The sequence below is a fragment of the Pantherophis guttatus genome, chromosome 1, assembly GCF_059756535.1.
Source record: "Pantherophis guttatus breed Tessera chromosome 1, ASM5975653v1, whole genome shotgun sequence".
NCBI lineage: Eukaryota > Metazoa > Chordata > Lepidosauria > Squamata > Colubridae > Pantherophis > Pantherophis guttatus.
The window spans coordinates 266939829-266965979 of NC_142063.1; the positions used below are offsets into that span (position 1 = coordinate 266939829).

The 26151-nt window shown below is 39.7% G+C and overlaps 1 protein-coding gene across 4 annotated transcripts in view; it reads left to right on the top strand.

Moving 5' to 3' along the window:
* The first annotated feature begins 20193 nt into the window (after positions 1-20193).
* Positions 20194-26151, top strand: part of SCAF8 (SR-related CTD associated factor 8) — a 192389-nt gene continuing 186431 nt past the window's right edge. For 3 of the 4 annotated variants that reach the window (XR_015731429.1, XM_034428591.3, XM_087882856.1), the window contains exon 1: positions 20194-20687. Coding sequence is in view for 3 of the 4 variants with exons in the window: in XM_034428591.3 (XP_034284482.2) it covers positions 20658-20687 (30 nt within the window). In the remaining variant the exon portion in view is untranslated. The remainder of the gene's footprint in view (positions 20688-26151) is intronic. The other variant, XM_034428593.3, reaches the window with a different exon arrangement.

The following is a 26151-nucleotide window of genomic DNA, read 5'->3' on the forward strand; positions in this document are numbered from 1 at the left end:
TAGTTATGCTGGGCAGCTGGATGGCTTTTACACCTTGGTTGACCTTGCTGGGAGAATTCACTCTTGGTCTACACCGGGTGTCAAACTCACATTGTCATGGCAGCATCACATGACATATTGGGACTTCCCCCCCTTCGCTAAACTGGGTGGGGGAAGGGCCAGTACATGATGCATCCAGCCCGCGGGCCACAAATTTGACACCCCTGTTCTACACTCTTGGTGTTCTTTGCTCATTCCTCCTGGATCACCCCCCATCCTACAGAAGATGAAGACCTGGGGGGGGGGATAGGTTTCTGAAAACCAGAGTTACCAGGTTATAAGGCAGAGAAAATGACCTTTTCTGTGGAATTTCACATGTAGGTTTATCTCTATCTATTTGCAGAGATTTCCAAGGCCTGAGTAAGAAGTATCCTTTCTGGACCACTGCTTTTGTTGGAACATAGCTGCACAATCTTTCCTTCTGGATAAGTAACCACAATATAGGTAATCTCCCTTTTCAGTCCTTTGTTCAGAGATTTTTTTTATAGCAAGGCATTATAAGCCAATAGTCCTGGAAACAGCATCCACAGTTCTACAACGCCCTGTAGAAAGCATCCATTGGAAAGTCCGTTGAGAGGCTGGGGAGTAAAATGCTTTGGTTTCTTTCTTTCTTTCTTTTCTTTTCTTTTCTTTTTTGCAGAATCCTCCAAATATATATATATATTCTGTTTGGCCTTTTAATATGTTGATGAATAACAGCAGTTTAAGATCTCAGATAAAAAGATTTCCCACCTCTTGCAATCCTTTTTATTTATCTACCTCTATCTCTGTGGCATATAGTTATTAATGGCCTGGCCTAGTTGCACTTCTGCTGCTGTGAGTCAGCAAATGTTTGGGGAGGGGGAGGAAAAGGGGCTCAATTGGGGCCTTGAAGGCTAGCTGTGCTATCCAAAGGGCTGATGATTTGACTTGGCTAATAGCCAGGGCTGTTGTGGGAAGGTGTAGAGACAGAAGTCCTATTGGTTCAGTCTGATATTATTTGAGTATTGAGTACTAGAGCTTAGTGGGGACACCCACAACTTCAATCGCCGAGTGACATGCTGCTGGTCTGATCCAAAATTGGAGAGAGAAAGTTTGCATGAAACAAGAGTGTCTGAAGAGAAAAGTTGGAGAGTGAAGTTATGTTAGCGGGCAAAGCAGCAGTGGGTTTCCAATATTCTTATCACCGGTTCGTGCGTGCGCCTTCCATACATGCGCCTGGCCTTCTGCGCATGCACTTTGTTCACTCACGTGCCTTCCGCACATGTGCCTGGCCTCAGAAACATCCCTAAATAGGATGTCATAGAGCCAGGGCAAGTGGCAGGCCCACCCGCGATCTACACTACCGGTTCACCCCAACCAGTACGAACCGGCTGAATATCACCTCTGGTACAGTGGTGGGTTGCCCCCAGTTCAGAAGAACCAGTAATAAAACCGGTGGGAGGCCCCACCTGCCACCCTGGATGTCGTCATCAGTGATCTGTGCATGCGCAGAAGCAAGGCGCGCGCGCGAGTGAAGCAAGCCTGCGAGCGCAATCCCATTGCAAGCCGGTAGTAAAGGTAAGTAGAACCCACCCCTGGTCTGGTGCAGAGTAATTGGCAGTTCCTGCTCAGGAGAAAGAGAATAAATGATCCATGGGTAGTTTCCCTGAAGGAACGAAAATGAAGACCCAGAAAGAGGACATCTTCAAAACAGAAAGGAGGGAACCAGGTGGCTGCAGACAGCATCTTCACCTTTCAAGGACCAAAACAAGAAGGAGGGACAAAGCCCTGGTCTCTGAGGAAGGACTGGGCAGAAGACCCTGAGAGAGGTTCTTCCCCCAATAAAGAAACAGTGGTCTGAGCAGATCCAGGAGAAAGTCAAGCTGTCCTGAACACACTATAGTGCAGTAGTCACCAACTGGTAGTCCGCGGACCACTGGTGGTCCGTGAGAAAATTTTGGTGGTCTGCGGCGCACCAGGGTGGAGGAGCTGCTCCAGGATGAGCAAGTCCTGTGACTAGAGCTCTGGAATATGGGACTGGCCAGGCAGCTCATGGTGGGGCTGTAAATCTCTGCTGTAGAGGGAGGTTTGTGCAATTTCCAACTTTGCAGCGCAGCCGGAATGAGTTAATGGTGCAAGGGTGGGGTGCAGGCAGGCCGAAGCAATGGGTGGCAGCAACCCTGGGCTGTTTCTTCCCCCTGCTGTAGCTTCCTGTCAGCTAAACCACCAGTGGCTGTCCCCGCCTGGCAAGGGAAAGGGCGGGGGGATGGAGATTCACTCCATATTCCAGAGCGGGAGCGAAGCTTTGTTTCTTGCTGGATCTCGCGGCCGTTTCTTCCGGCCCTTGTTGGTGCTCCGCGCACCTCGGTCTCTAGGGGATACCCTTGACTTCCTCTCAGCCCCAAGACACATGAGATGGCCCATGAGATGGGAGAGGGAAAGGGAATCAGAGAATCAAAGAGAGAATCAGAACGAGAGAGAGAGAATGAGAGAGAGAGAGAGAGAGAGAGAGAGAGACAGAATCAGAGAATCAGAGAGAGAATGACAGAATGAAAGAGAGAATCAGAGAGAATCAGAATGAGACACAGAGAGAGAGACAGCGAATGAAAGAAGAGACAGAGTGAAAAAGAGAGAATGAGAGAAAAAAAGAAAGAGAAAGAGAGAATGAAAGAGAAAGAGAAAGAATGAGAGAGAAAATGAGAAAGACAGAATGAAAGAAAGAGAAAAAGAAAGAGACAGAGAGAATCAGAGAGAATGAGACAGAATGAGAGACAGAATGAAAGAGAGAAAGAAACAGAGAGAATGAGAGAGACAGAGAATGAAAGAGAAAGAGACAGAATGAGAGAGAGAAAGAGACAGAATGAAAGAAAGAGAAAAAGAAAGAGACAGAGAGGGAATCAGAGAAAGAATGAGTGGGAGAGAGAGAAAGAGAGAGGGGGAGACAGAGAGAAAGAGAAAATGAGAGAAGGAGAGAAGGAGAGAGAGAGAGAGAAAGAAAGAGGAGGGAGAGTGCTTGAAGGACCCCATCTTGTCACTGGGAGTCCAGGCGCTTCAGCAAGCAGCACACTGGATTTGTATTAGTGGTCCACAGGATTTAAAATTATGAACTTGGTGGTCCCTGAGATTCAAAAGGTTGGGGACCCCTGCTATAGTGAATTCAGCTGTTTCCTTTCTTTTCATTCTCTCTTGATAAGCCCAGAAAAGGGAAAAGAAGCAGGCGAGTTACAGGGGAAAAGTTTCTGAGAGGGCGACCCAGAAGGAAACCTGATACTATGTGAAAACCCCACCCCCAGATTATGTTGTGAATACCTATTGTAAATACTTGCTGTAAATAGCTTCACTGTAAATAGTAAAAAGTATAAGAGCCTACACTGTCTTATTTCTTGTGTCAATTGCCACCCTTTCAAACCAAAATACATCTCCAATTCAAAAAAAATCCTGTCACAATGAGACTATCTCAATGCCAGAAATTGAATTTAGATCATTTTATGTACAAAGCAGTGAAAATAATTTAAAAAAGGATCCATCAATTAAAAAAAAAAATTCAAATTATTTGAGAAGTGCAATGGATTTCCACTCCGCAGGCCATCGACCAATCGTGTATACCCTATCAAAGATACATTGAGATTAGCTTGTTTTGATAAAGGGCCTTTACAAACACTAGAGAAGAAAAAAGGCAGGAGACTTGGACATGGCATTGGAACACTCAAAGTTCTCAAGCTAAATCTCAGCATTATTCCAGAAAAGGGAAAAAAATGTATCTTACCCCTGGAATGTTGGAACCGTTTGCTGGATCCAGATGGACGTTGCTGTGGTTTTGCAAAAGCGAATGTGGCTTTGCTTAAAGTACTCTAAAAGGATATACGTTGGATGACCCTTAAAAACAATGCAAAAACTGCAGTCAGCCCAGAAGGCAGTGGGTTGCCTCGTGCCGAGTACAGATTAAAAAGAGTTGACTAGCTTTGATTCTCTTGCTTTGGAAATCAAATATCTTTTGAACCTAGTTTCTAGTTCTGCTGCAAGCTTTTAAATCGCTTAAGCTGAAATCTCTAATTGAATCAAAGATGCCTTACAGTATTCTGGTACTGTCATTAAAAGTTTGCAGATTTATATATGTATTTCAGGTTATATGCTTCACTAATCCAGAAGGAAATTGATCGCATATTGTGCAGTTAGATAGGACTTTTGAGAAAAGTCTGGTTTTAAAATAAGTAGGGCGTCAGCTTTGGAAGCCATATTAGGCCGGGAGCTTTCATGCTGCCACCTTCTCATGTGTGGGAAAGTAGGAGGGGGGGATTTAGTAGAGGGGTTGTCTGTAGACATAATAGCATTCTTCCTGTTGGTCAAAGTCAGGCCGATCCTGCATCTGGAGAAGGAATGGTCGGAGTGCTGTCTCGAGATGGGACAGATGGTGATTGGAGCATGTGATCGACTGAGGAGTGAGGGGATGGTTTTGGGGGTCTTGATTTATTGAGGGAAAACCTGAACCTCTCACATTCGGGTTTTCCCAGATGTGCCAGTTTACCTATTCTAGTAAATAGAACTTTGACAAATGCTTGCTTCAGAGTTTTTACTTGGAGTTGGAGGGTTTTCTGGAACGCTGACATTGGGTGTACAAGAATTTCAGTATTGCATAGTACAGGTAGTCCTCAACTTACAACAGTTCATTTAGTGACCATTCAAAGTCACAACAGCACTGGAAAAAGTGACTTATGACCATTTTTCACACTTACAATCTTTGTAGCAGCCCCATGATCATGTGATCAAAATTCAGACGCTCGACAACTGGTTCATACTTATGACCGTTGCTGTATCCCCGGGTCATGTGATCCCCCTTTGCAACCTTTTGACAAGCAAAATCAATGGGGAAGCCAGACTCACTTAACAACCTTGTTACTAATTTATCAACTATAAAACATCGGTGGCAAGAAAGGTCATAAAACTTAAATAAATTTTGTGCTCAATTGTGGTTGTAAGTCGAGGACTATCTGTATTATCTAAATATGTCATGCACTTGGAAAAAGTTGCTGAATTCTCCTTTGGCTCAAGAGTGACAGTTTTCTTTTGCATTAAAATATAACTGTTAGGTTGATAAGCTTGGAGAACACACATGCCCTTACCCTATTGTGTTGTCCTCTGCAATTCCTTTCTATGAAGAGATGTCTTATTATTCATGATCTTTCTGCTTTTTATAAATGTGTTGTGACATTTTCTCCCTTTTATTTATATTTCCTTGAGAATTCACAGGGGAGGTAATGGCTTTCATATTTTATGAGGTATCTCGTTTCGAAGTGGGAGGAAATAATAGATGATAGAGCAAGACTGAAGGATATTGGATCATCCAAGTGAAAACTATGTACTCTTCTTAGTTTACAGTTTGGATCAATTGTTTCCAAAGAGAATTTGAGGCAAATTCGGTTTTTTACCATGCAGAAATTATATTGAAGTTATAACTATATACTATTAGAGTATAGCATACTCTATACTCTATATAGTATACTATATACTAGTATAGTATATACTAGTATATACTACTAAAGTATATAATAGTATATTATATACTATTATAATATACTATTAGAGCTATGCAAAGCTTCAGGATGAAGATTCATCAGTTTCAGAACCAAATCGTATTTTGGGGAGCCTCATTACATCTAACTGGATAAAACTATTCAAATTGTCAAATTCAGATCAAATCTTATGATTCAAATTGTATCAGAATCATGTCCCAATTTTTCTAGATAAGATTAGAAAGTCATTTATCTTTGGTCCTTTTTTGAAGCAATACAGATTTTTTTTCCCCCTTTGCATCCTTTTTCCTCCCTGTACATTTTTGGTTCCTTTTCATCTTTGCACATAATAGAATATTGCTGTTTCAAAACAAGCAGCGCCACCTAGCGAATTCAATAGATATGCTTTTCTTATATGTGTATACGAGACCCATCAGATAAAGGACTTTTTAATTCCTTGAGTTTTAGATTCCCCCCTCCCTCCGCTTTTATTACTTTTATAAATAACTCAAGATGGCAAACATACCTAACACTTTCCTCTTCTTCTTCTTTTTCTTCTTGTGTCATATCCGTCATTGGACGTTGGCGATCATGTTGGCAGTCCTATTTTTGTCAACAGCCGCATGAAAAAGTGCTGCTGAGTTTTGTCCAAACTAGTCCCTTAGGTTTTGAAGCCATGATGTTCTTCTTCTGCCCGGACCTCGTTTGCCTTCAATCTTTCCCTGGAGGATTAAGTGAAGGGTGCCGTATTTTTTTGGGTGTCACATCACATGTCCAATATATTCTAACTTTTGCTTTTTAATGGCTTTGATGATTTCCCTTTGCTTTCCCAGGCGGCTTATCACCTCTTCATTTATGATTTTGTTAACTTTATCTAACACACCTTCCTATTTTTTTAATTTATATTTAGATTGCAAGTACTATTCATTATATTTATTTTTTTAACAAAACAGTCTCAACTAGAAAAAACATTCAAAACTTTTTTTTCATTTGAGGATAGCTCATACCACCAGTGTTTCTACTTACCTTAACACAGTAGCTGAGAGCTGATGGTCTTTACTCTTTGCAGATTTCTGCTGGTGTCAAAATATCTCAAACAACATCATTTCTATGTTTGCGAAATTTAATATTCACAGATTATGAATCAATCAGTATTCATTCTCAATCCTCAGAGAGCCAAGAGAAAAGCACCATCATCTGATCAACATCTTAACACCCGAGATGACAAAAAGGAAATACTAGCAACCTCCTTTCCTGGCAGAATTAAATACAGCTTCAAATAAAAATGGATTTCTGGTGATTCCATAAACAAAGGCATGCACTGTTTTTAGCCTTCAGAGGGAAACACTTTGTCATTGCTTCCTTCCAGGATTTTTAAAAACTTTTGAATCTAGCATGCAATTAGTTTTCTAATCAATGAATTAGAATCAATAAATCAACAATTGGCTAGATCTGTGATGGCAAACCTATGGCACGCGTGTCAGAAGTGGCACGCAGTGCCCTCTCTGTAGGCACTCAAGCCGTCGCCCCAGTTCAGCTCCACCGCACATGCGTGTGCGTCTCCTGCCGGCCAGCTGGTCATCAGGTCTCTGCCACGCATGCGTGGGGGTATACACACACATGCAAGGGGGGCAGGGCACATGTAGGGGCATGCATGCATGCACGGGGGTGGGATGCATGTGGGGGTGTGCATGCACAGGGGGAAGGGCGCATGCATGGGGATCACACACACATTGCATTTTGGGGGTTCGGGCATGCACGCATTTGTGCACACACACACTTTGGGCACTCGGTCCGGAAAAGGTTAGCCATCACTGGGCTAGATGCTTCTACCTGTTCTGATGCTATTAGAGGTAGCCTCCAATTAATACTCCTACGCCATTAACACCTTCTTGTTATCATTTAAGTACTTTGTATAACTTTATGGTTATTTCCCTTCCTACCATTTCAGACCTATAACTCAGAATGGCCAGAGTGCTTTAACCATGTCATGACATTCTTTTAAAGTTGCCAGGGAATAAACACCACATCAATTATCCCCCGTGTTATGGTTTTTTTAAAAATAAAAATAAAAATCTTTGTGGCCTTTAGTCTCGCTGTTCAGGATGCATTGTTCTCATCCTTAAATAAGAACTACCTGACATTCAAAGCTGTATAAACAACATTCTGCTAGAATTCTGTAAATGTGAAGCTGCTTACAAATGAACAGGGCAAGAAGGGAATCAAAAGAACTTTTCTGTCCCTGCCAACCATTCATTCTTTGGTCATATCAACAGCATTTCCTGCCAAGTCAATGGCACAAGCAGAAAGGGTTTTTAAAAAGTTGGATTCTGTTTATCTGGAGATATAACTAATTGTAGTGTAGATACTAGAAGAAGTTAATACAAATAAGCACCTGATTCATATTTATTGCCCAGATGCCTAATCCTACAGACTAATCTAGACCTAATATTGGTTTCACATTACAATAAGAATTCAAGGACAAACATTCACATTTATAGTGCCTAGATGACAGGTGTCAAATTCGCCGCACATTATATGTTGCTGGCATGTGACGTATCACAACTTTTTTCCCTTTGCAGAGCTGGTGTGGCCGTGGCCTGCCTATGATGCATCCTGTTTTTCCACTGCTTTTAAAGACCTTGTAAGTTGTGTTGGTGAAATAAAATTCCATTAGTCGCTTTACTAGATGTTTTTCTCGATAACTCCAACCATGATTGCATGTTACTGCAAAAGCTACCATAGTGAGGAGGGACGCATTCTAGTAAAAGTTCCAAGAACAGGATTCTGAGAGAGGAAAACTGACTTAGAGCAATGAGAGGATGAGGCATATTTTCTCACCAGTAACCAAATATAACACTCATAAGTTCTAAAGAATCATAGAAATAAAAAGTTTATTAAGTACTCAGAGAGTTTCACATTTAGTTCCAAAAATAGGCATCAAAGAACATAGGAATATGAAATAGAACATCTGTTTGCAATTTTTTTAAAGTAGCTGCATCTTTCCTTTGGCTCATTCAGTTATTCTCCCAAGTTGGATTGCACTTCTCCACCCTTAAAGTCCCTATTGTGTCACTAGTTGTATTCTGATGTTCATCTGATTATATTCAAGGGCAGAAACTGTTTTATGTTGCTTGATGTAAACAGCAGATATTGACAATGTAGGAAGTGTAGGAAGTTAGCACCCACCCTTCTCCTAGAAGAATGAAATATTTTAGGAAATATTAAAAAGGCAGAATATATTTCTCTGGATGAGAAATGGAGAAACATGTTTTAAAGACAAAGCAGCTCCCACCTTCCTGCCTCCCCCACACCTTTGTCAATGGGCCAGAGGCAGAAACCCAATACCACCACCACCACCTTTGTCAATGGTCCATCATCTGGACCCATCTAGCAACAGAAACTCACATCATGGCACCTGGGAAGATTACATCAGCCAGCAAGGCTAGCTAAGACCTCCACCCCTTGGGAGTCTGACAACCAATCAGGATACTCTTCCTGTGCCCCAGGAAGTTCAAAGCTCAGAGAGGGCATAAAACCAAGGCATGTTCAGCATCTCAGCCCTTTTCTGTTCAGGAACTCAAACCATGTGATCCTGTCCACCATTAAACCATCTTTCCAAGCAGTCTCCATGTTTCCACATGGACCTGAACATGGAGCTGAACCCAGAAGGATATTTCTTCCAACAGAAGTTAGCACCCACCCCTCTCCTAGAAAAATGAAATATTCGAGAAAATATTAAAAAGGCAGAATGTTATATTTCCCTGGATGAGAAATGGAGAAACATGTTTTATTTAGGCAGGAAGCAGACTCACTCTTAATAGCCCCCACCCTCCTTATTAGCCCACAGCAGATGTCCACACTTAACAGTTAAAGAGATAGCTAGGTCTATTCATAGGCAAATGGCCTCACCCAAGATCAAACCCAAGATCGAACAAAGGTAACATCACTCAGCAAGCCTCAACCAAACTTGGACTCAAAACACAGCCTACAGAGTTGCTCCTGCATGGCCCCATGGGAGCCTGACAATCAATCAGAATACAAACTCAAATTCAAAGCCCAACAGAGGGAATAAAACCAAGGCACTCTCAGCATCTCGCCCCTTTTCTGCTCAGGATCTCAAGCCATGTGATCCTGTTCATCAATAAACCTTCTTTCCAAGCAACTTCCATGAATCCACTGTCTTTTTCCCCACTTGGAACTGAACCCAGAAGGATATTTCTTCCAACAACAAATAAAAATATTTTCTCAAAATTATATCTTGCATTACAATGATTATCTCATCAAAATCATATTATAGTACCAGGTTCCTCCATTTTTACAACTTTTATCTTTTAATAACTGATTAGTGGTAGTTACTTCCTGCTTGAAAATACATTCAGCTTCTTTGCAATTTGCTATAGGATTCCTCAGTATTTTCTTGCATTGCCTCTCTTCTAAATTTGTACGCTTGTGATTTACCACTAGTAATAATATACTAATTTACCACTAATTTTAGTAGGTATGAATTGTCAGTTATTGAGTTAAATATGAGTTTTTACTTAGCAATATCCTTTTTGAATGCCACTGTATCTCCATCTCTCTGGCTTCCTCTATGCCTCTGTAAGCCTTACCTGGCTAATGTGAATTACTCACAGTCTCCCTCTGCCCCCAGCCCCTTTGACCTTGCCAGCTGTCCCTCCTACTACTACTGGTAGTAGTGTTTTCAAACTTAGTGGAACTTCTAAGTCCTTCCACCACGTCAAAATGGTAATCCCCTGGAAAGGATATCTACATAATACCATATCTACATGGAAAATACATCTATAATTAAAGATGCTAAAAGTTTTTTTTTTTTTTTGGTGTTGGTGATGGGGGTTGTTTCCTTATTTCTTTGTTTCAGGTCGTTATCTTTATCTTTGCTCCTTTCAGTTCCTGAAATCCATTAGCAAATTGCCTCCTTTAAAGAATGTATTCACTGAACAGCAGCAAGTGGTTCACAAAAAAATAGCAAATGGATGGTGAAAATTTGTGTGAAAGCCTATCTCCATAGCAATGTACTAAGAGATCATTACTGCAGCAACTGATTTTATATCACCTGTTATCACATGTTCTTTTTTAAAAAAATAAGCATTAGCCATTTTCCTGTTCAGTTTTAAAGTTGGCAAGGCAGCAAAGAGTGATGGAGAAAGAATAACTGCCCAGCAACTCTACACATTGTTGTTTCTTGCAAGGCAGATGAAGAAGTCCAGATCTTCAGCAGAAACTGCCACTGCACTCAGTAGAAAGGGGCATAGCTTTCCTCTTCCCTGAGGAGATGCTACAGAAGGGACTTGGCAATACAGGTAGTCTTTGACCTACGACCACAATTGAGCATAACATTTCCGTTGATAATTGAAACATTTGTTAAGTGAGTTTTGCCCCATTTTACGATCTTCATTGCCAGACAACTTCACTGCAGTTGTCAAGTTAGTAACATGGTTTTTAACTGATTCTGGCTTCCCCATTGACATTGCTTTTCATTTGATGCTAGAGCAGTGTTTCTCAACCTTGCTAGCTTGAAGATGGGTGGAGTTCAACTCCCAGATTCCCCCAGCCAGCAGTGCTGGCTGGGGGGATTCTGGGAGTTGAAGTCCACTCATCTTCAAGCTACCAAGGTTGAGAAACACTGTGCTAGAGAATCAGAAAGTTAGTGATTTAATGCCTGGGATGGATGATGGATAAAACCAGAATGTAATCAGAAACACTCCTACACTCTGCATCAACTGATCCAGAAGACGATAGAAAAAAATCCAGACTAGTGTCTTTCCTTAATAATTAAGATGTTTGCAGCTTCAGGGTTGTTTTTGTGAAAACAGTGTGACAGAAAGAGAGAGCACTTTTGTAGAGGAAAAATTGATGATACATTCCATACTGCTAGACTGCGCCCTCTAGGTAATACACAAAGGACTTGGCTATCTTCAAAATAGGCTTCCTTGCTACTTCAATTAATGAGAAAATAGTAATTTATAACGTGGCATCTTGCCATACTGACTACACCAAGAAGGAAGATCAAATTGCATCCCTGCTCAATTCTGGATATACTGTACATCACAAAATTGCTGAACACTCAAATTTTTACTTTCATCCACACTAAAGGTTTTCCCATCCAGTCATGTCTGACTCTAGGGCACAGTGCTCATCTCCATTTCTTGTCCAAGAGAGCCAGCATTGTCCGAAGATATTTCCGTGGTCATATGACCAGCATGGCTATATGTCAAAGGTGCACAGAATGCTGTTACTTTCCCATCGAAGTGGTACCTATTAATCGACTTGCGTTTGTAGGCTTTCGAACTGCTAGATGAGCAGGAGCTGGGGCAAGTAACAGGAGCTCACCCTGTTGCAGGAGCTCAAGTCTTGAACCCAGGCTGTCAGCTTTCCAGCTGACCAGCTCCGTGTTTTTAACCGCTGTCATTGTGCCCCCTTCGTCCACGCTATGCTTCCTTAAATGTACACAGGTGCACACAGGACAGGACAAGAATACTGGATTACTCTGCAGGGGCTGACCTACATCATTCTATCTCATCTCCAGTAACAATAGAAGAGCCTTGGTGGCGCAGCGGACTAAAAACTGCTGTTAAAGTAGCACTTAGCTGCCAGCTGCCTGCAATTACTGCGAGTTCAATTCTCACCAGGCTCAAGGTTTGACTCAGCCTTCCATCCTTCCGAGGTAGGTAAAATGAGGACCGGTTTGTGGGGGCAGTAAGCTGACTTTGTATAAAATAGAACACCACTTGGGGGGGGCAAAAAGCCCTACTAAGCAGGTATATACAAAAGTATGAAGGCTATTGCTTAAAGCATTGTAAGCCGCCCTGAGTCTCCGGAGAAGGGCGGCATATAAATCAATCAATCAATCAATCAATCAATCAATCAAATAAATAAATAAATAAATAAATAAATAAATAAATAAATGACTACCTAGAAGCACTAGCTTAAAACATCATCTGCCATAATTATGCATAATAATGATGCCCAACTAGTTGACAATAGCTGACCTTGGTGGGTCTCAAAAAGCTAAGCAGGATAAGTGTTTGAATGGTTACCACTGTGAAATATTAGGACGTTATATTAAACATGAAAGCTAACAGAGGAAGGCAATGGCAAACTATTTTCAAGTTTTTGCCAAGAAAACTGTACGGCTGAATCTGTAAAGTCACCAGAAATCAGGGTCTACCTGAAGGAGATTTTACTTATAACACTGCTGCCGTATAATTTGAGAACAGACTGAGTTAGGAACATTAGAAACTTACTGCACTTTTACAGTGATTTGGGGAAACGTGTTGTTTTTTTTTCCATTTCAGCTATTGATTAGAAAAGGTTTCAATTTTCTAGATAAGCCACAAAGCACACTGAATTCTCAGATTAAATGGATGACAACTTTGGCTTCCTGGAAGCCTTTGCTGACAAGCTATATTAGAATATGCATTATCTTTTATCTTTAAAAACTGTTATAAACAAACAATGGTGGCAGGATTCAGGATTCAGCACAAGGAGCCAACCAAACTACATTTTTGCTTGTTTGTTTTGTGCACTTGGCCAATAAATAATCATGAAGTACTATTCTTGGAAAAGGTGAAAAGTGCTTAATATTCCAAAAGGATATCTAAATGAGGGATCCTTGGTGCTCTCTTTTTTTTTCCTGAGAGCAAACCCCACTGATCACTAGTACAAATGATGTTACTTAGTTTGAGTATTGAGATGCCTGCAAGAAAACAACCAAGTTTAGAGAGCACCAAGGACCCCTCATTTCAACCCTGAGCTACAAATATTTTCCTTTATTGGAATACATAATTCCATGAGTAGGCTAATGTGTATGTTTGGATGTAAACGTAGAAGTTATGGGTCTAATTTAAACTAAAATACAGGTAGTCTTTTGAGTTACGGCCATAATTGAGCCCAAAGTTTATGTTGCTCAGTGAAACATTTGTTAAGTGAGTTTGCTCCATTTTACCACTTTTCTTGCCACAGTTGTTAAGTGAATCATTGTATTTGTTAAGTTAGTGATATAGTTGTTAAGTGAATCTGAGTCAGTGATTCCCCATTGACTTTGCTTGTCAGAAGGTCTCAAAAGTTGATCATATGACCCCAAGATACTGCAGCCGTCATAAATATGAACCAGTTGAAAAACATCTGAATTTTGATCATGTGACCATAGGATTGCTGCAACGGTCGTAAGTGTGAAAATGATGATAAGTCACTTTTTTCAGAGCTGTTGTAACTTTGAAAGGTCACTAAATGAACTGTTTTAAGTGGAAGACTACCTGTATTCTATATCTCAGTCTGCTGTTATTTAGGTTATATCTGATGGACAATTTTAAAGCTCTGCTATCCCATTTAATAGTTATTTAAATGTGCCATTTTTTATTGGTGCAGGACTCATTTATTCTTTATAAAAAAATATATTTTCTCAGGATAGTTTTTTGCAAAACAGGGTATGTGTCCTTCTGTGCAAGAAAAGATGCAGCTCTAGAGAAAAAGAGTTAATGTGTATTTGCTCAGCTATCACAGGAGAAATTTCTTGGAACTTGGAAGGTTCTGGAGAGGGACTATTTACTATTTAATATATGGGAAATTAAATCTCTTACATATAATTTACAATTTAAAAATATCCCAGACAAATTAAATGCTCTTGTACTCCTTAGAGCAATAACTTTAACTGAAAATGCCAGAAAAATTGTTTCCTTCCTGTCATTGCTTGAAATGAAACGGCAGCAGACTTTTGTTTCTTTAATTACTAAGATTTATATACTGTTCCAATGAAAAATTATTTTAAATAGTTTACAATCTGTAATACCGTTTTATGATCCCCTGTTTTCTGTGCACTTTCAAATTACTAAATTCAAATATTGAATTAGGTATAAATCTGCTCTCCCTCAAAATTTAAGTGTTGATGTGATTACATAATGTGTTCTCGTATTTCCCTAAAAGAACTGATTCCTCACTAACTGATTCTCTACGTATTTTAGGAGAATGAATTTCTGCCTCTGTAACAAAAGGAAATATTTTAATGGATGTATCTTATAGCTCTCTTTTTCAGAGCTATTAAATAAATCTCTTATTCCTCCTTGTCATTCTTGCTCTGAATTATGGAATGATAATGCCCTTGCTTACCTCCCAGTTTTTATGTAGATAAATCAACAGTTTTCATAGTTTCTCCTTAACAAGAAGTGTTTTGTTTTTTTAAATTGTATATTCATTCTTTCATTGCAGTTTTGAAAACCTTTAGTTCCAGTATAGACTTGACTGAAACTTGAAAGGCCTTTTTAAGGTAATAATAGTCTTTTTACGTGAGATTCAATACAGTATATGGTAATAAACATTGGATTGCTGTCCACAGAGATATTCACTAGATGGTGCTGTTGTTCTCCAGATGAACAATTTAAAATATTCTGTATTACCTTCATCAGTGTCCCTAATAGTATTGTCTAGATCAGGGGTGTCAAACTCGATTTCATTGAGGGCTGCATCAGGGTTGTGTTTGACCTCGGGGGGGCGGGGTGTGTGTGGCTAGCATATCATCACTCGTATCAGGGGTGTCTGTGATGGCCTGAGCACTCTGCCAGTGAAAACGGGCTCCCAAGCTCCGTTCTCCATTTTTGGCTGCAACAGCCTCCTACAGCCCTCCCGAGCTGTTTTTGCTGGCAGAGGCACCGTGGGCCGGTCCTTTGCTGTTTCCAGGGCAGCCCCGTGGGCCAGATCTAATCACCCCACAGACCGGATCTGGTCCCCGGACCTTGAGTTTGACACCGTCTAGATCTAAAATAACATATAATATTGTATTTTATATCAGTATGATATATACCCAGTATAACATTAATGATTAAGATGATGTGTGTGTGTGGGGGGGAGGATTAGAGGCAGTGTTATATAAGAAAAACAGGATATAAATCTAACAAATAAACAGTAATTCTTTCTTTCTTTTTACGACCCTGTAATCCCTTTTATCGGGTTGGAGTCAGGACGACTGAATGGAGCTGATCATTAACTGGCCAGATTGCCCTTCCTGATGCCTGCACAGAGTTTGCAGCAGGTATTTTCTCTTTACGCTCTGATAGAGAAAAATCTCTCGCTGCCTAGGATTGAATTCATAACCTCCTAAGTGTGAGGCGAATGCCTTCACCTTTAGGCCACTGCGCCACTCAGCAAATAAACAGTAAATAAATGAAAATTAAGGATTTTCCTCATAGATTGTCAGTAATCTATTCAACAATCATGAAAGATGCTTTTACATTTTCCCCCTGCTGCAGACAGGATTGAGGGAAAGAGGTTTGCCTGTAAAATTGGCAGTATAATCTTTACTTAGGAAAAAAAGACAGATGTATGCAATAGACTGTATTCTCTAAAAAACATGTTTACAATCCTGCTGAACCCTTAATTCAAGTAGGAAAGGAGAGTAGGAAAATTACTCATGTGATAGTAAAGCATTTATCAACTGGATGATCCAAAAGAACAACTCTGTTAACTGGAATCTACTTCTTAGATCAGGTCTGATTGTTACGCTATTTAGCTATTATGGCATAGAATACAGGTAGTCCTCAACGTACAACCACAATGGAGCCCATGTTGCTAAGCAAGACATTTGTTAAGTGAGCTTTGCCCCATTTTACGACTTTTCTTGCCACATTTGTTGAGTGAATCACCGCAGATGTTAAATTAGTAACCCAGCTGTTAAGGGAATCTGTTTTCTCCATTGACTTTGCTTGTCAGGTCACAAAAGGGGATCACATGACCCCAGGACACTGAAACTGTCATAAATGTGAGTCAAGTGTCAAGCATCCAAATGTAAATCGTGTGACCATGGGATTGCTACAATGGAGATAAGTCTGAAAAATGGTCATAAGTCACTTTTTTCAGTGCCGTTGTAACTTCAAATTGTCACTAAGGGAATTACTGTAAGTTAAGGACAACCTCTATGGCTGGCCAAAGATAATTTGCTGGTCCAGGCAGATGTAAGATAGGACTCTTTACTCTGCTTATTTACAGAAACCAGTTGGGCTGATAGCTAACTAGATCTTATGTTACTAGTAGTATCAAATGACTTTTTCTTAATAGCAATAGGGTAGCTTGAAGTGCATCTGATGCATTTTCAAGTGGGACAAGATGATCATCCAGATGTTGATTTGCTGAATGTTTTTTAGTCTTAATGTCTATGGACAGGTCTATGAGAAGGTTTAAAATTACATTTCAACTGCAGCAGGAAAGCCACAAGTTCCTCAGTTCTATGCTTTAGTCGCATCCCATGCTTTTGGCCATCCTTAAGTACCATTATTAATCCACTATAGTGGCTTAAAGCGATGCCTAGTTTCTAATGAACAATTTACTGGGTACACACATAGAACTGACTTAGCTAGAGTTCAGCAGATGGCAAGCTGAGTAGAATCCATCCCAATGACCACCTGAATACCCAGAAGGTCCGGGGCTGTTGGGTCAGCTTCAGATTTTTTTAATTTATAAAAAGTAAATTAACTGATTGCTATGTTTTGTTTGGTTTTATTAAATTTTAGGATTGTATTAACAACCCTTCCCCAAATTAAGGCTACACTAGATATGGAATCTCAAGTTCACAGAAGGGCAATGTGGCAGAGGATTAGAACTCATTTAGAGACTTTGGATTTTTGACAGATTAAGCAAAAACAACTAAAATATTTTACCAAAGGAGTAGGAGAATTAGAATAGAGTTTATTCATCCTTTCATTAGAAATACTATTGGCACAGGTAAGGGGAAATAGGGAAATAAAAGGGTTAAGAATTAAAAGAGAAGAATATAAAACACAGGCTTTTGCAGACGACATGGCATTTATAATAGAGGATCCTTTGGAAACAGGAGAAAAGCTCCTACAAGAAATAAAGAAATTTGAAACAGTAGCAGGCCTGAAAATAAATAAAAACAAAACAAAGATAATTACTAAGAACCTCACGCAAAGCCAAAATAAGAAATTAGAGGAGAAACTAGGAATGCAAATTGTCAAAAAGGCAAAGTATCTGGGCATTTGGCTAACGGCAATAAAGAAAGACAATTACTCAAAATTATTGCAACAAATTCAAAAAGATTTAGAAAATTGGGCAAAACTACAAATTCCTTTGACAGGGAGAATTGCCACGATAAAGATGAATATTTTACCCAAAATTTTATATTTATTTCAAACAGTGCCTATAAAATTGGGGAAAATCTTTTTTGACAAATTGAATAAAGTTATCAGTAAATTTATATGGCTAGGGAAAAAGCCCAGAATCAAATTTAAATTGTTACAAGACGCCAGAAGTAAGGGTGGCTTTGGCCTTCCAGATTGGGAACTTTACCACCAGGCGGCAGTAGTGTCATGGCTCAGAGAATGGATAAACCTAAAAAATGGAAGAATTTTAACAATTGAGGGTCATGACCTACAGAAAGGTTGGCACGCCTTCATCTAGGATGGAAAAGACAAAGCACATAAGTACTTTCAGAGGCATCAAGTGAGGGAAGTACAGCTAGAAACTTAAAAGGAATTAAAAGGAACTTCTATCTCAAAATCCCAAGATGGGTGTCCACAATGGAAGCCTACCCCAATTTAATTGACTTTAATAAAATAGTGACATATAAGGAATTGTTAGATGGACTAGGGCAGGGGTGGGGAAATGTGGCCCTTTTACAACCTGTGGACTTCAACTCCCAGAATTCCTGAGACGGCTGTCTCAGGAATTCTGGGAGTTGAAGTCCACAGGTTGTAAAAGGGCCACATTTGCCCACCCCTGGACTAGGGAATTTGAAATTCAGACAAAAATTATTGGAAGAAGGAATTAAAATTGATTGGTGGCCCTATTTACAAATCCAAACAAAATATAAAAAAGATTTAGAAGTATATGGATTCCATACTGACCAACAAGAAATATATAAAATATTAACTGGGATCAATGAGAAAATAATCACTAAATGTCTCCTGCAATTCAAAATGGAGGAAGAAATGGTAAAGGAAACGATGATAATTTAGGCGAAAAATTTTGGGTATAAATTGAATTAGAGTATTGGGAAAAATTATGGTGAACAAATTATAAGATGACATTGTCGGCCGCCTACAAAGAAAATATTTATAAAATGTTTTATAGGTGGCATTTACCTCCGGCGAGATTGGCCAAGATATCACCAAACAATTCACCACACCGTTGGAAATATAACCATCAACATGGGACATACTTCCATATGTGGAAAGGCATACTGGTTAAAAATATAAAAATAACTAGAGGAAATGACGGGAAAAAATTGCTATAAAACCCGAACTATTTTTGTTGGGAATTATAAAAGAAAAGATTACAAAAGAAAATTATTACCTTATACTCCATATAATTACGGCTGCCAGAATTTCATTTGCACAAAATTGGAAACAACGATTTGCTCCATCAAATACGATGATTATTAAGAAGGTGCTAGATAGAATGTGCAGAAGCAGATAAATTAACAATGGAACTTAAAAGATCAAGAGGAAATGATTTATTACGAAACATGGAATAGATGGTATAGCTGGCTGAAGAAAGAATCTAAAATCAATGTATAAATGTATAAATATAAGAGAAGATATTATAGAGGAATGAAATATTTAATATGTAACAGATATGTATATATTGTAGTGAATATAGGAATTAGTAAGTATTATATAAAATGTATCTGTATATAGTTGGTCAAAAGACAAAATAGATTATTATTAAAGATGCCAGTAGCGGAAAGCTGTTAAAATGTAACAAAGATGTTAAAGATGTAGATGCTGAATAAAAATTATTTTATTAAAAAATAGAATAGAACAGAGCTGGAAGGGAGATCTTCTAGTTCAGCCCTCTGCTCAAGCAGAAGAACCTGTACCATTTCAGATAAGTGACTGTCTAGACCAGAAGTGTCAAACTTCATTTCATTGAGAGGCACATCAGGGTTGTGTTTGACCTTGGGGTGGAGGAGGCATGGCCAGCTCAATGTCACTTGTGTCGGGGGCGCCTGTGGTGGCCCTAGTGCTCTGCCAGTGAAAACGGGCTCCCGAGCTCAGTTTTCGGCTGAGATGGCCTCCTGCAACCATCTGCCAGCAAAAACGGAGCTCAGGAGGGCTCCACGTGGCCCTCCCGAGCTCCATTTTCACCAGCAAAGGCATCGCAGGCTGGTCCTTCACGGTTTCCAGGGTAGCCCCGCGGGCCAGACCTAAGCACCGCGCCTTTGAGTTTGACACCCCTGGTCTAGACTCTTTTAAAAAACCTTCAGTGATGGAGCACCCACGATTTCTGAGGGCAAGCTGTTCCACTGGTTTAATGGTCCTTGCTGTTAGGAAGCTTCTTCTTAATTCCAGGTTTCTTCTCTCTTTAATTAGTTGATTAGGAGACGATACATAATCCATGCTAACCCCTGAAAATAAACCCTACTGAACTCAAGCAAGGGCAAGCATCACTTTCCGAAGAGCCCCTTTTAAGATATTTCAGCAAGAAAAGCTTTCTTTCCTAGGCATACAACTTTGCAATCAGATTCCTCGGGCCCATCCACAAGCCGTTTAATCTTTGAATAGGCTCAACCGCTAAAATAAAGCCATGGGACTCCATTCGCTTTCCCCCGTCTCCCTCGGGTCTGAGAGGGTGGAAAGGGGGGGGGGCAGTCCCTTGGTGCTGCCATCCCTCACTCCGCTGCAGTACCGCCCTTCTCCTGCGAGGGGAGTTCGTTCTCTGGCCGAACCCTCTCTAGGGTACCAGGAGAAACCACCCTAAAAAAGACACTCTGCCCTCTTACCTCGCTGGCGGCCGCCGCGCCTCTGCACGGCTCGCGTTCGCCCGCTAAGGAGCCGCTCTGGCCCGCGCGTCTCGGCTGCTCTCGGAGGGAAGTACGCCGCTGCGAGCCAAGAGCCCTCCCGCCCGCCATATTGGTGCCCGCGCCGCAGCTATTGCGTGTTTGTCCCTGCAGCGCCAGCCGAGCCTGCCCTGGGGCGGCCCAGCGGAGTAGGGAGGAGCCCCCCCTTTCCCCGACCCGTCCGCCGCTCCCTCCCCCCCCTCTTAACCCCGTCCGCTACCCCCGTCATGGCGACGAGGCCCGGTGGCCCATGAAAGAAGCCGACCGCCGTCACCCCAGCGGAGAACAACCCCTTTTCGGCGCGGTGTCTAAAAGCCTTTTTCCCTCCGCCACACAACATGGAGGCCGTGAAAGCTTTTAACAGCGAGGTCTGTTTTGGGACTCTCTGAGGAGGGGATGCGGGGGGTGGGTGGGGGGGAAGAGGCTCTCGTCGCCCGAGATCGGGGAGAAGGTGGTGGGGGGAGGGGAGCGTTTGCTGCGGCTGCTGCCATTCTTCTACAATACTACGGTGGGAAGAGAGGCCTAGATGCCGTTGGTGTGGGGGGGAGGGGGGAGGAAAGAACCAGGGCTATTCGAGGAAGAAAAGTGGAGCGGGGAATGGTGGGGGAGGGGGACGTCTTCCTACTTCTTCCACTGGAGAGGGCTGGAATTGAGGAGAGGGGGGGGGGGGAAATAACACCCCAAACCACCTCGGGTTTGTTTTTCTGGGGTTTTTAACCATCCGCTCGGCCCAGCTTCTGCCCCTCCCCCCTCCCCCAAATTTCTTCTCAATCCCATTTTCTGCCCCTTTTAAATACCTTTCACCCTCCCTGACCCGGGGGGGGGCGGGGGAAACGTTTTTTCCCAACACCTCCCCCTCCCCACAAATAACAGTTGTGCTGGCTTACGTTAATATAGAACGCATGTGAATAACCGCAGATGGGAGGTTTGGGGTCTGCTTGCAACCGCCCTTAAGATGCTACCTAGTGTAATATAAATATAATATATATATATATATATATATATATATATATATATATATATATATATATATATATATATATATATATATATATATATATATATATATATATATATATATATATATAACCTTTGCTTACATTAGGTTGGGTTTGGGATACGGAGACGGCAACACTCCGGATGATGGAAGAGGCCTAATAAAAACAAACAAAAAAAAAAGTCTGCATCTCCTTCCGTTAGCCTGGGAAAGCAGCACATGCACAACAACAACTAAGGAAAGGGTATCTTTAGGAGTTGTGCTATATACGCGGAATAGCCTGCTTAAAGGTGGGGGGAGTGACTTAATTTCAACCAATCGAAACTGCTGAGTTAATAACAAGAGAGGCTATTTTCATTTATTTTGGCTAATTGGGGGATGGGTGGGAATGATACAGAGATGTATAGGAAACACAGGTTGCTAAGAAGGAGGACCCATCTATTTCCTGAATGTAACATATTGTTTACTTGGCTTTGGTTGTGCAAATATTATACTACTTTATGAAGCAAATGGATTTGGTACTTTGAAAAAAAGAAAACCTTTTGGGAGAGTGGTGAAAGGAGAAAATACCCCCACATTTGTTTTATGAGGAACTCCGATATGGTTAAAACTTTTAGTAGTGCTACCATTTTTAAGATCAGTTTGCAAGATTATTTCTACAATCATGAAATTATACATGGGCTGTTTAGATGATATGTGGAAGCACAGATTTTTACCTTGGTTTGTTATATGAACCCAGCTCCTGTGATTAATTCATAGTTCATTTTATCTTGAATTCAGAAAATTTAAGTAAACCATGGTTCACTTAACTGTGGGTGTGTCAGAATACAGACATCAAATTGAATTACTGGTTATGCTGTATTGAACGTGGTGGATCTACTTTTGAGTAAACGCATCAAAAAAGCTAAAAGGGTGATAATTAACACATACCTACTTCAGAGTAATTCACTTTGAAAGCTGCCATGGAAATTGCTTCTCAGAATATTAATTGGATTAGTTAGACCATAAACATAAAACACACATCAGTTAGAAAGGAAGTATTATAAACATTTAATTTTTATGTAAAGCCATTTGCTTTGAAAGCAAAAGACTTCATGCATGTTTTAGGTGCTTTCAAGTATACAGAGAGCTGCTATAGATATCATTTGTGGTTAATATTAATTGTCCTAAAATATGTAAATAAACTTACCACAACATTACATACGTAGAATATTGTAGAGTTATAATCTAAAAAAAATTCATTACATTTTACTCTTCACATTTACTTTTGAATAGACAGCTATAGGATTGCACTGTAATTCTATTTTTGCCTGCATTTAGGTTACATCTATATGGAATAAGCACTATTAGATTTAATTGCATTTAATGAGATTCAACCTTTGTGATTTTACATTCAAATGTACATTTATAGGATTGAATAATTCAGCTACAGATTATTGGTATCTGGCTTAACCCTAGATTCATAAATATATTATGATTTACAAACTGTAATTGTTGGGTTAATAAAAGAACTTATGTGAAACCAAAAAAATACTTAATGAACTGATTGTGAGTCAAGGAATATTAACTCAGAAAAACAATCCAAGTTTGAACTGTTTGCCTTAAGTTGTTCAGAATTTTTCAATGCCAGACCTTCAAACTGTACTATAGGGGTGATATCCAATCAGTTGGCTGGATTTTTTTAAGGATTATAATGCAATTTATGTGATCATTTTGTTTTAATGGCATATAATGTGGCTAAATCTAGGAGAAAAAGATTTATAGATTTTTATTTTTGAAAAAAAAAACCACTTTTTTTCTGTAGATCATTTAATTCAGTTTTTAAGCTTGGCAAGAATAGAAGGTTCCTTAATAAAACCCCAAATTCATAATAAATATAAATATTCTAGACAGGAATCGTTTTATATAGTGTCAGTATTAAAGAAAAATTTGATCGTGCATCAAATTAAACTTCATATGCCGTGGAAAATTGATATCCATATTTAGGTAAAATTATTCACAAACGCTGCAAATTGCTTTGTATATACAAATGTTCATTCTGTGCATTTTGAACAATTTTTAAGCATTTAGTCATTGTAAAATAGAAAATATTGAATAATAAGATTTTCCTCCACTGCAAAATTTTCATTTCAGTTTTTCATCTTTTTTCCTGTATTTTTTTCTTACAGGTCTTCACATCTGTAGCTGCTATAATTTATACTTGCATTTGAAACAAATATTCTTTATTTTTCCCTGTTATTTCCCTTTGAAATAAGAAATTTATTTCATTTATATATCTTTGCTTTGAGTTTAAGGCAGCTTAACTAAGATTCTTTAACGTTTTTCCATTCAAATATTTGCTAGACATGTTTGGCTTCAACAATATTGTAGAATCATGAACTGCTTCTGATTTCACTTAGGCTAATTAATTCTGTATCCAGAAAATTAAGAAAGAAAACCTAATGATGTTTAAATAAAAAAAATAAAAATAACACACCCTGTAGGGGATACTGGAATAGGCAGCATGGCCTATCTCAGGTGTCAGCAACCTGCGGCTCCGGAGCCGCATGCGGCTCTTTGGCCCCTCTGTGGCTCCTCATCGGGTGATCCCACTACTGGCTGGCCCTGCCCCTCGCCCTCCCCTCCCAGTCACTCCTCGCCTGGCCTGAGAAGGTAAAGGCGACGGCGGGGGATGGAGAAGTGGCTGGGGCAGAGACAGAGAGGTACAGAGAGGGGGGGAGAGAGACAGAGAGAGGGGGGGAGGGAGGGAGAGGGGGTGGGAGAGAGATGTCAAAAGGGTTTTGTGATTCCCGGTGTTTTTTAACAACTGGTTCTCTGCCCTAATGACCAGCTGGGTAGGCGTGGCTGGGGGGTCATGTGACTGGTGGAAGTGAGTGACGTCGAGTTGGCCACGCCCACCCAGATTTTGTGGCTCCCGGTGGGAGATGGGTCCAAATGGCTCTTTGAGTGTTTAAGATTGCAGACCCCTGGCCTATCTGCAATATCTTAAAAGTAAACCCTTCTATAACAGAATATTCTCAAAATGTTAGCAAAGATTTGTGTGGTTAGAGTTTTGTAATACCACCTTCAAAATAGCTGTCTATTGACAGTGCTAACCATGTCTTGTCAGAGTTATAGTCCAAAATATACAGAGGGTATCATATTGCCTTCTATGTTCATGTTTTGAAAATGATTTTGAAAAATTGCTTTGGGAAGTACAGAAGTACCAGTACAGTGAGTTTTTCATACAATCCATTAAAGGAGCTGTGACTTTCTCAAGCTTATAAGGAAGATGCTTCTTCTTTAAAGAGGTCCTTGTGCATGGACTCCAGTGCATTCCAAACTACAACTTCCTAATAATTTTCAAAATAAACACAGCCTGTTTGTTGTTGATTTAGAAAATACATTAGTGTTCTTTTAATAAAGCTTGAGACCATTTGAACTTATGTTTACTCTTGTTAATTGTATAACTGTTTATTCTATATGTTGAATTAATTTCAAATGAATGAAAAAAATCTAGGCACAATTATCAGTCTACTTATAAATTTCCTGTGCAATGCTATCTGCAAATATGGTAGTACACATTAAGATTGTCATTCATTTGGAATTTTAGTAAGGGGAAGCCCAATAAGATTTGTAAAGAGAATTTGGACTATTTCTGCTAATATTTCTTGACTCACAATCAGTTCTATTTACTCTGTTTCAGCACCATGCTCAGCAGAATCATTGACTGTTTTCTGTTCCTCCCTGTTCATTTTACATTCTCATTTACAAAGTGAACCAATAGAGATGGGGCAGAAATCAACTAGATGCAGATAACAAAAAACAACTGCTTTCTTAGAATATGTAAACAACAAAAGCCATCCTTAAGATTTAGGTGCATTCTTTAGATCCTTAAGTAAAGTATAGAAAGTATCTGTTTCACCTTCTGCTAAAATACTTCAAGTCTACCAATTGCACATAGAGACATGTTACTGGCACTGAATAATGTAATATGAATATGTAACAATTTGTAACGTAAGTTTTCAATATCCATTTAAGTTATTTATTCATTATAATTTATAATATTAATAATACTAAATTTATTTTCCCAAATACAAGGAAATAGTATCATTTAAAAAAAAATTAGGTAGCTTTGGCCTAAATTTCCAAATTTATTTTAAAATATTAGTTCACAAAGATTTCTATTAAGCAGCATTTAAGCTTGCTTCCTATACTATATTCCTGTAAAATAATAGCTAAAAAATATTTTAAAAAATAGATTTTATATTCACTGTTCTTTCTTTTACAAGGATACAGAAACAAAACCTTGTGTATAAACAATAAAAAACATATTATTGATTACCAATCAGATGTTGGTTTCTCTAGTTGAGACATTAATAGATGTTAATATTTATGTACTGTGAACCCAAAAAACTGCTTATTAGGGCTGTCTGGTTGTTTCAAGTTTGTAATGGGTTATTCTAACCATTTCAGAAATATTCTAATCTTGAAATAGATATGTTTTGAGGTCAGAGTGGGGATATTTCAGAATGAGAACACATCCAGATTTATAAGACTATCTAGTCTTGTTCAAAACAAGTTCAAATAATAGTCTTTAGAACAGAAGTGTCAAACTGGTGGCTCGCGGGCTGGATGCATCATACATAGGCCATGTCCACCCCAGCTCCGTGAATGGGAAAAACGTAGCGGAACAGCAACGTGGCATGCTGAGTTTGACATCATGCTTTAGAACTACACACAATTAGAATTTGCAATATTTTGCAAACCCCTACCTTTTAATGTTTTTGTTAAAAATAACCTTTATTTTGTACTGAAGTGATGGTAGAAATAGTGTGTCGAAGAATGCTTGTTAA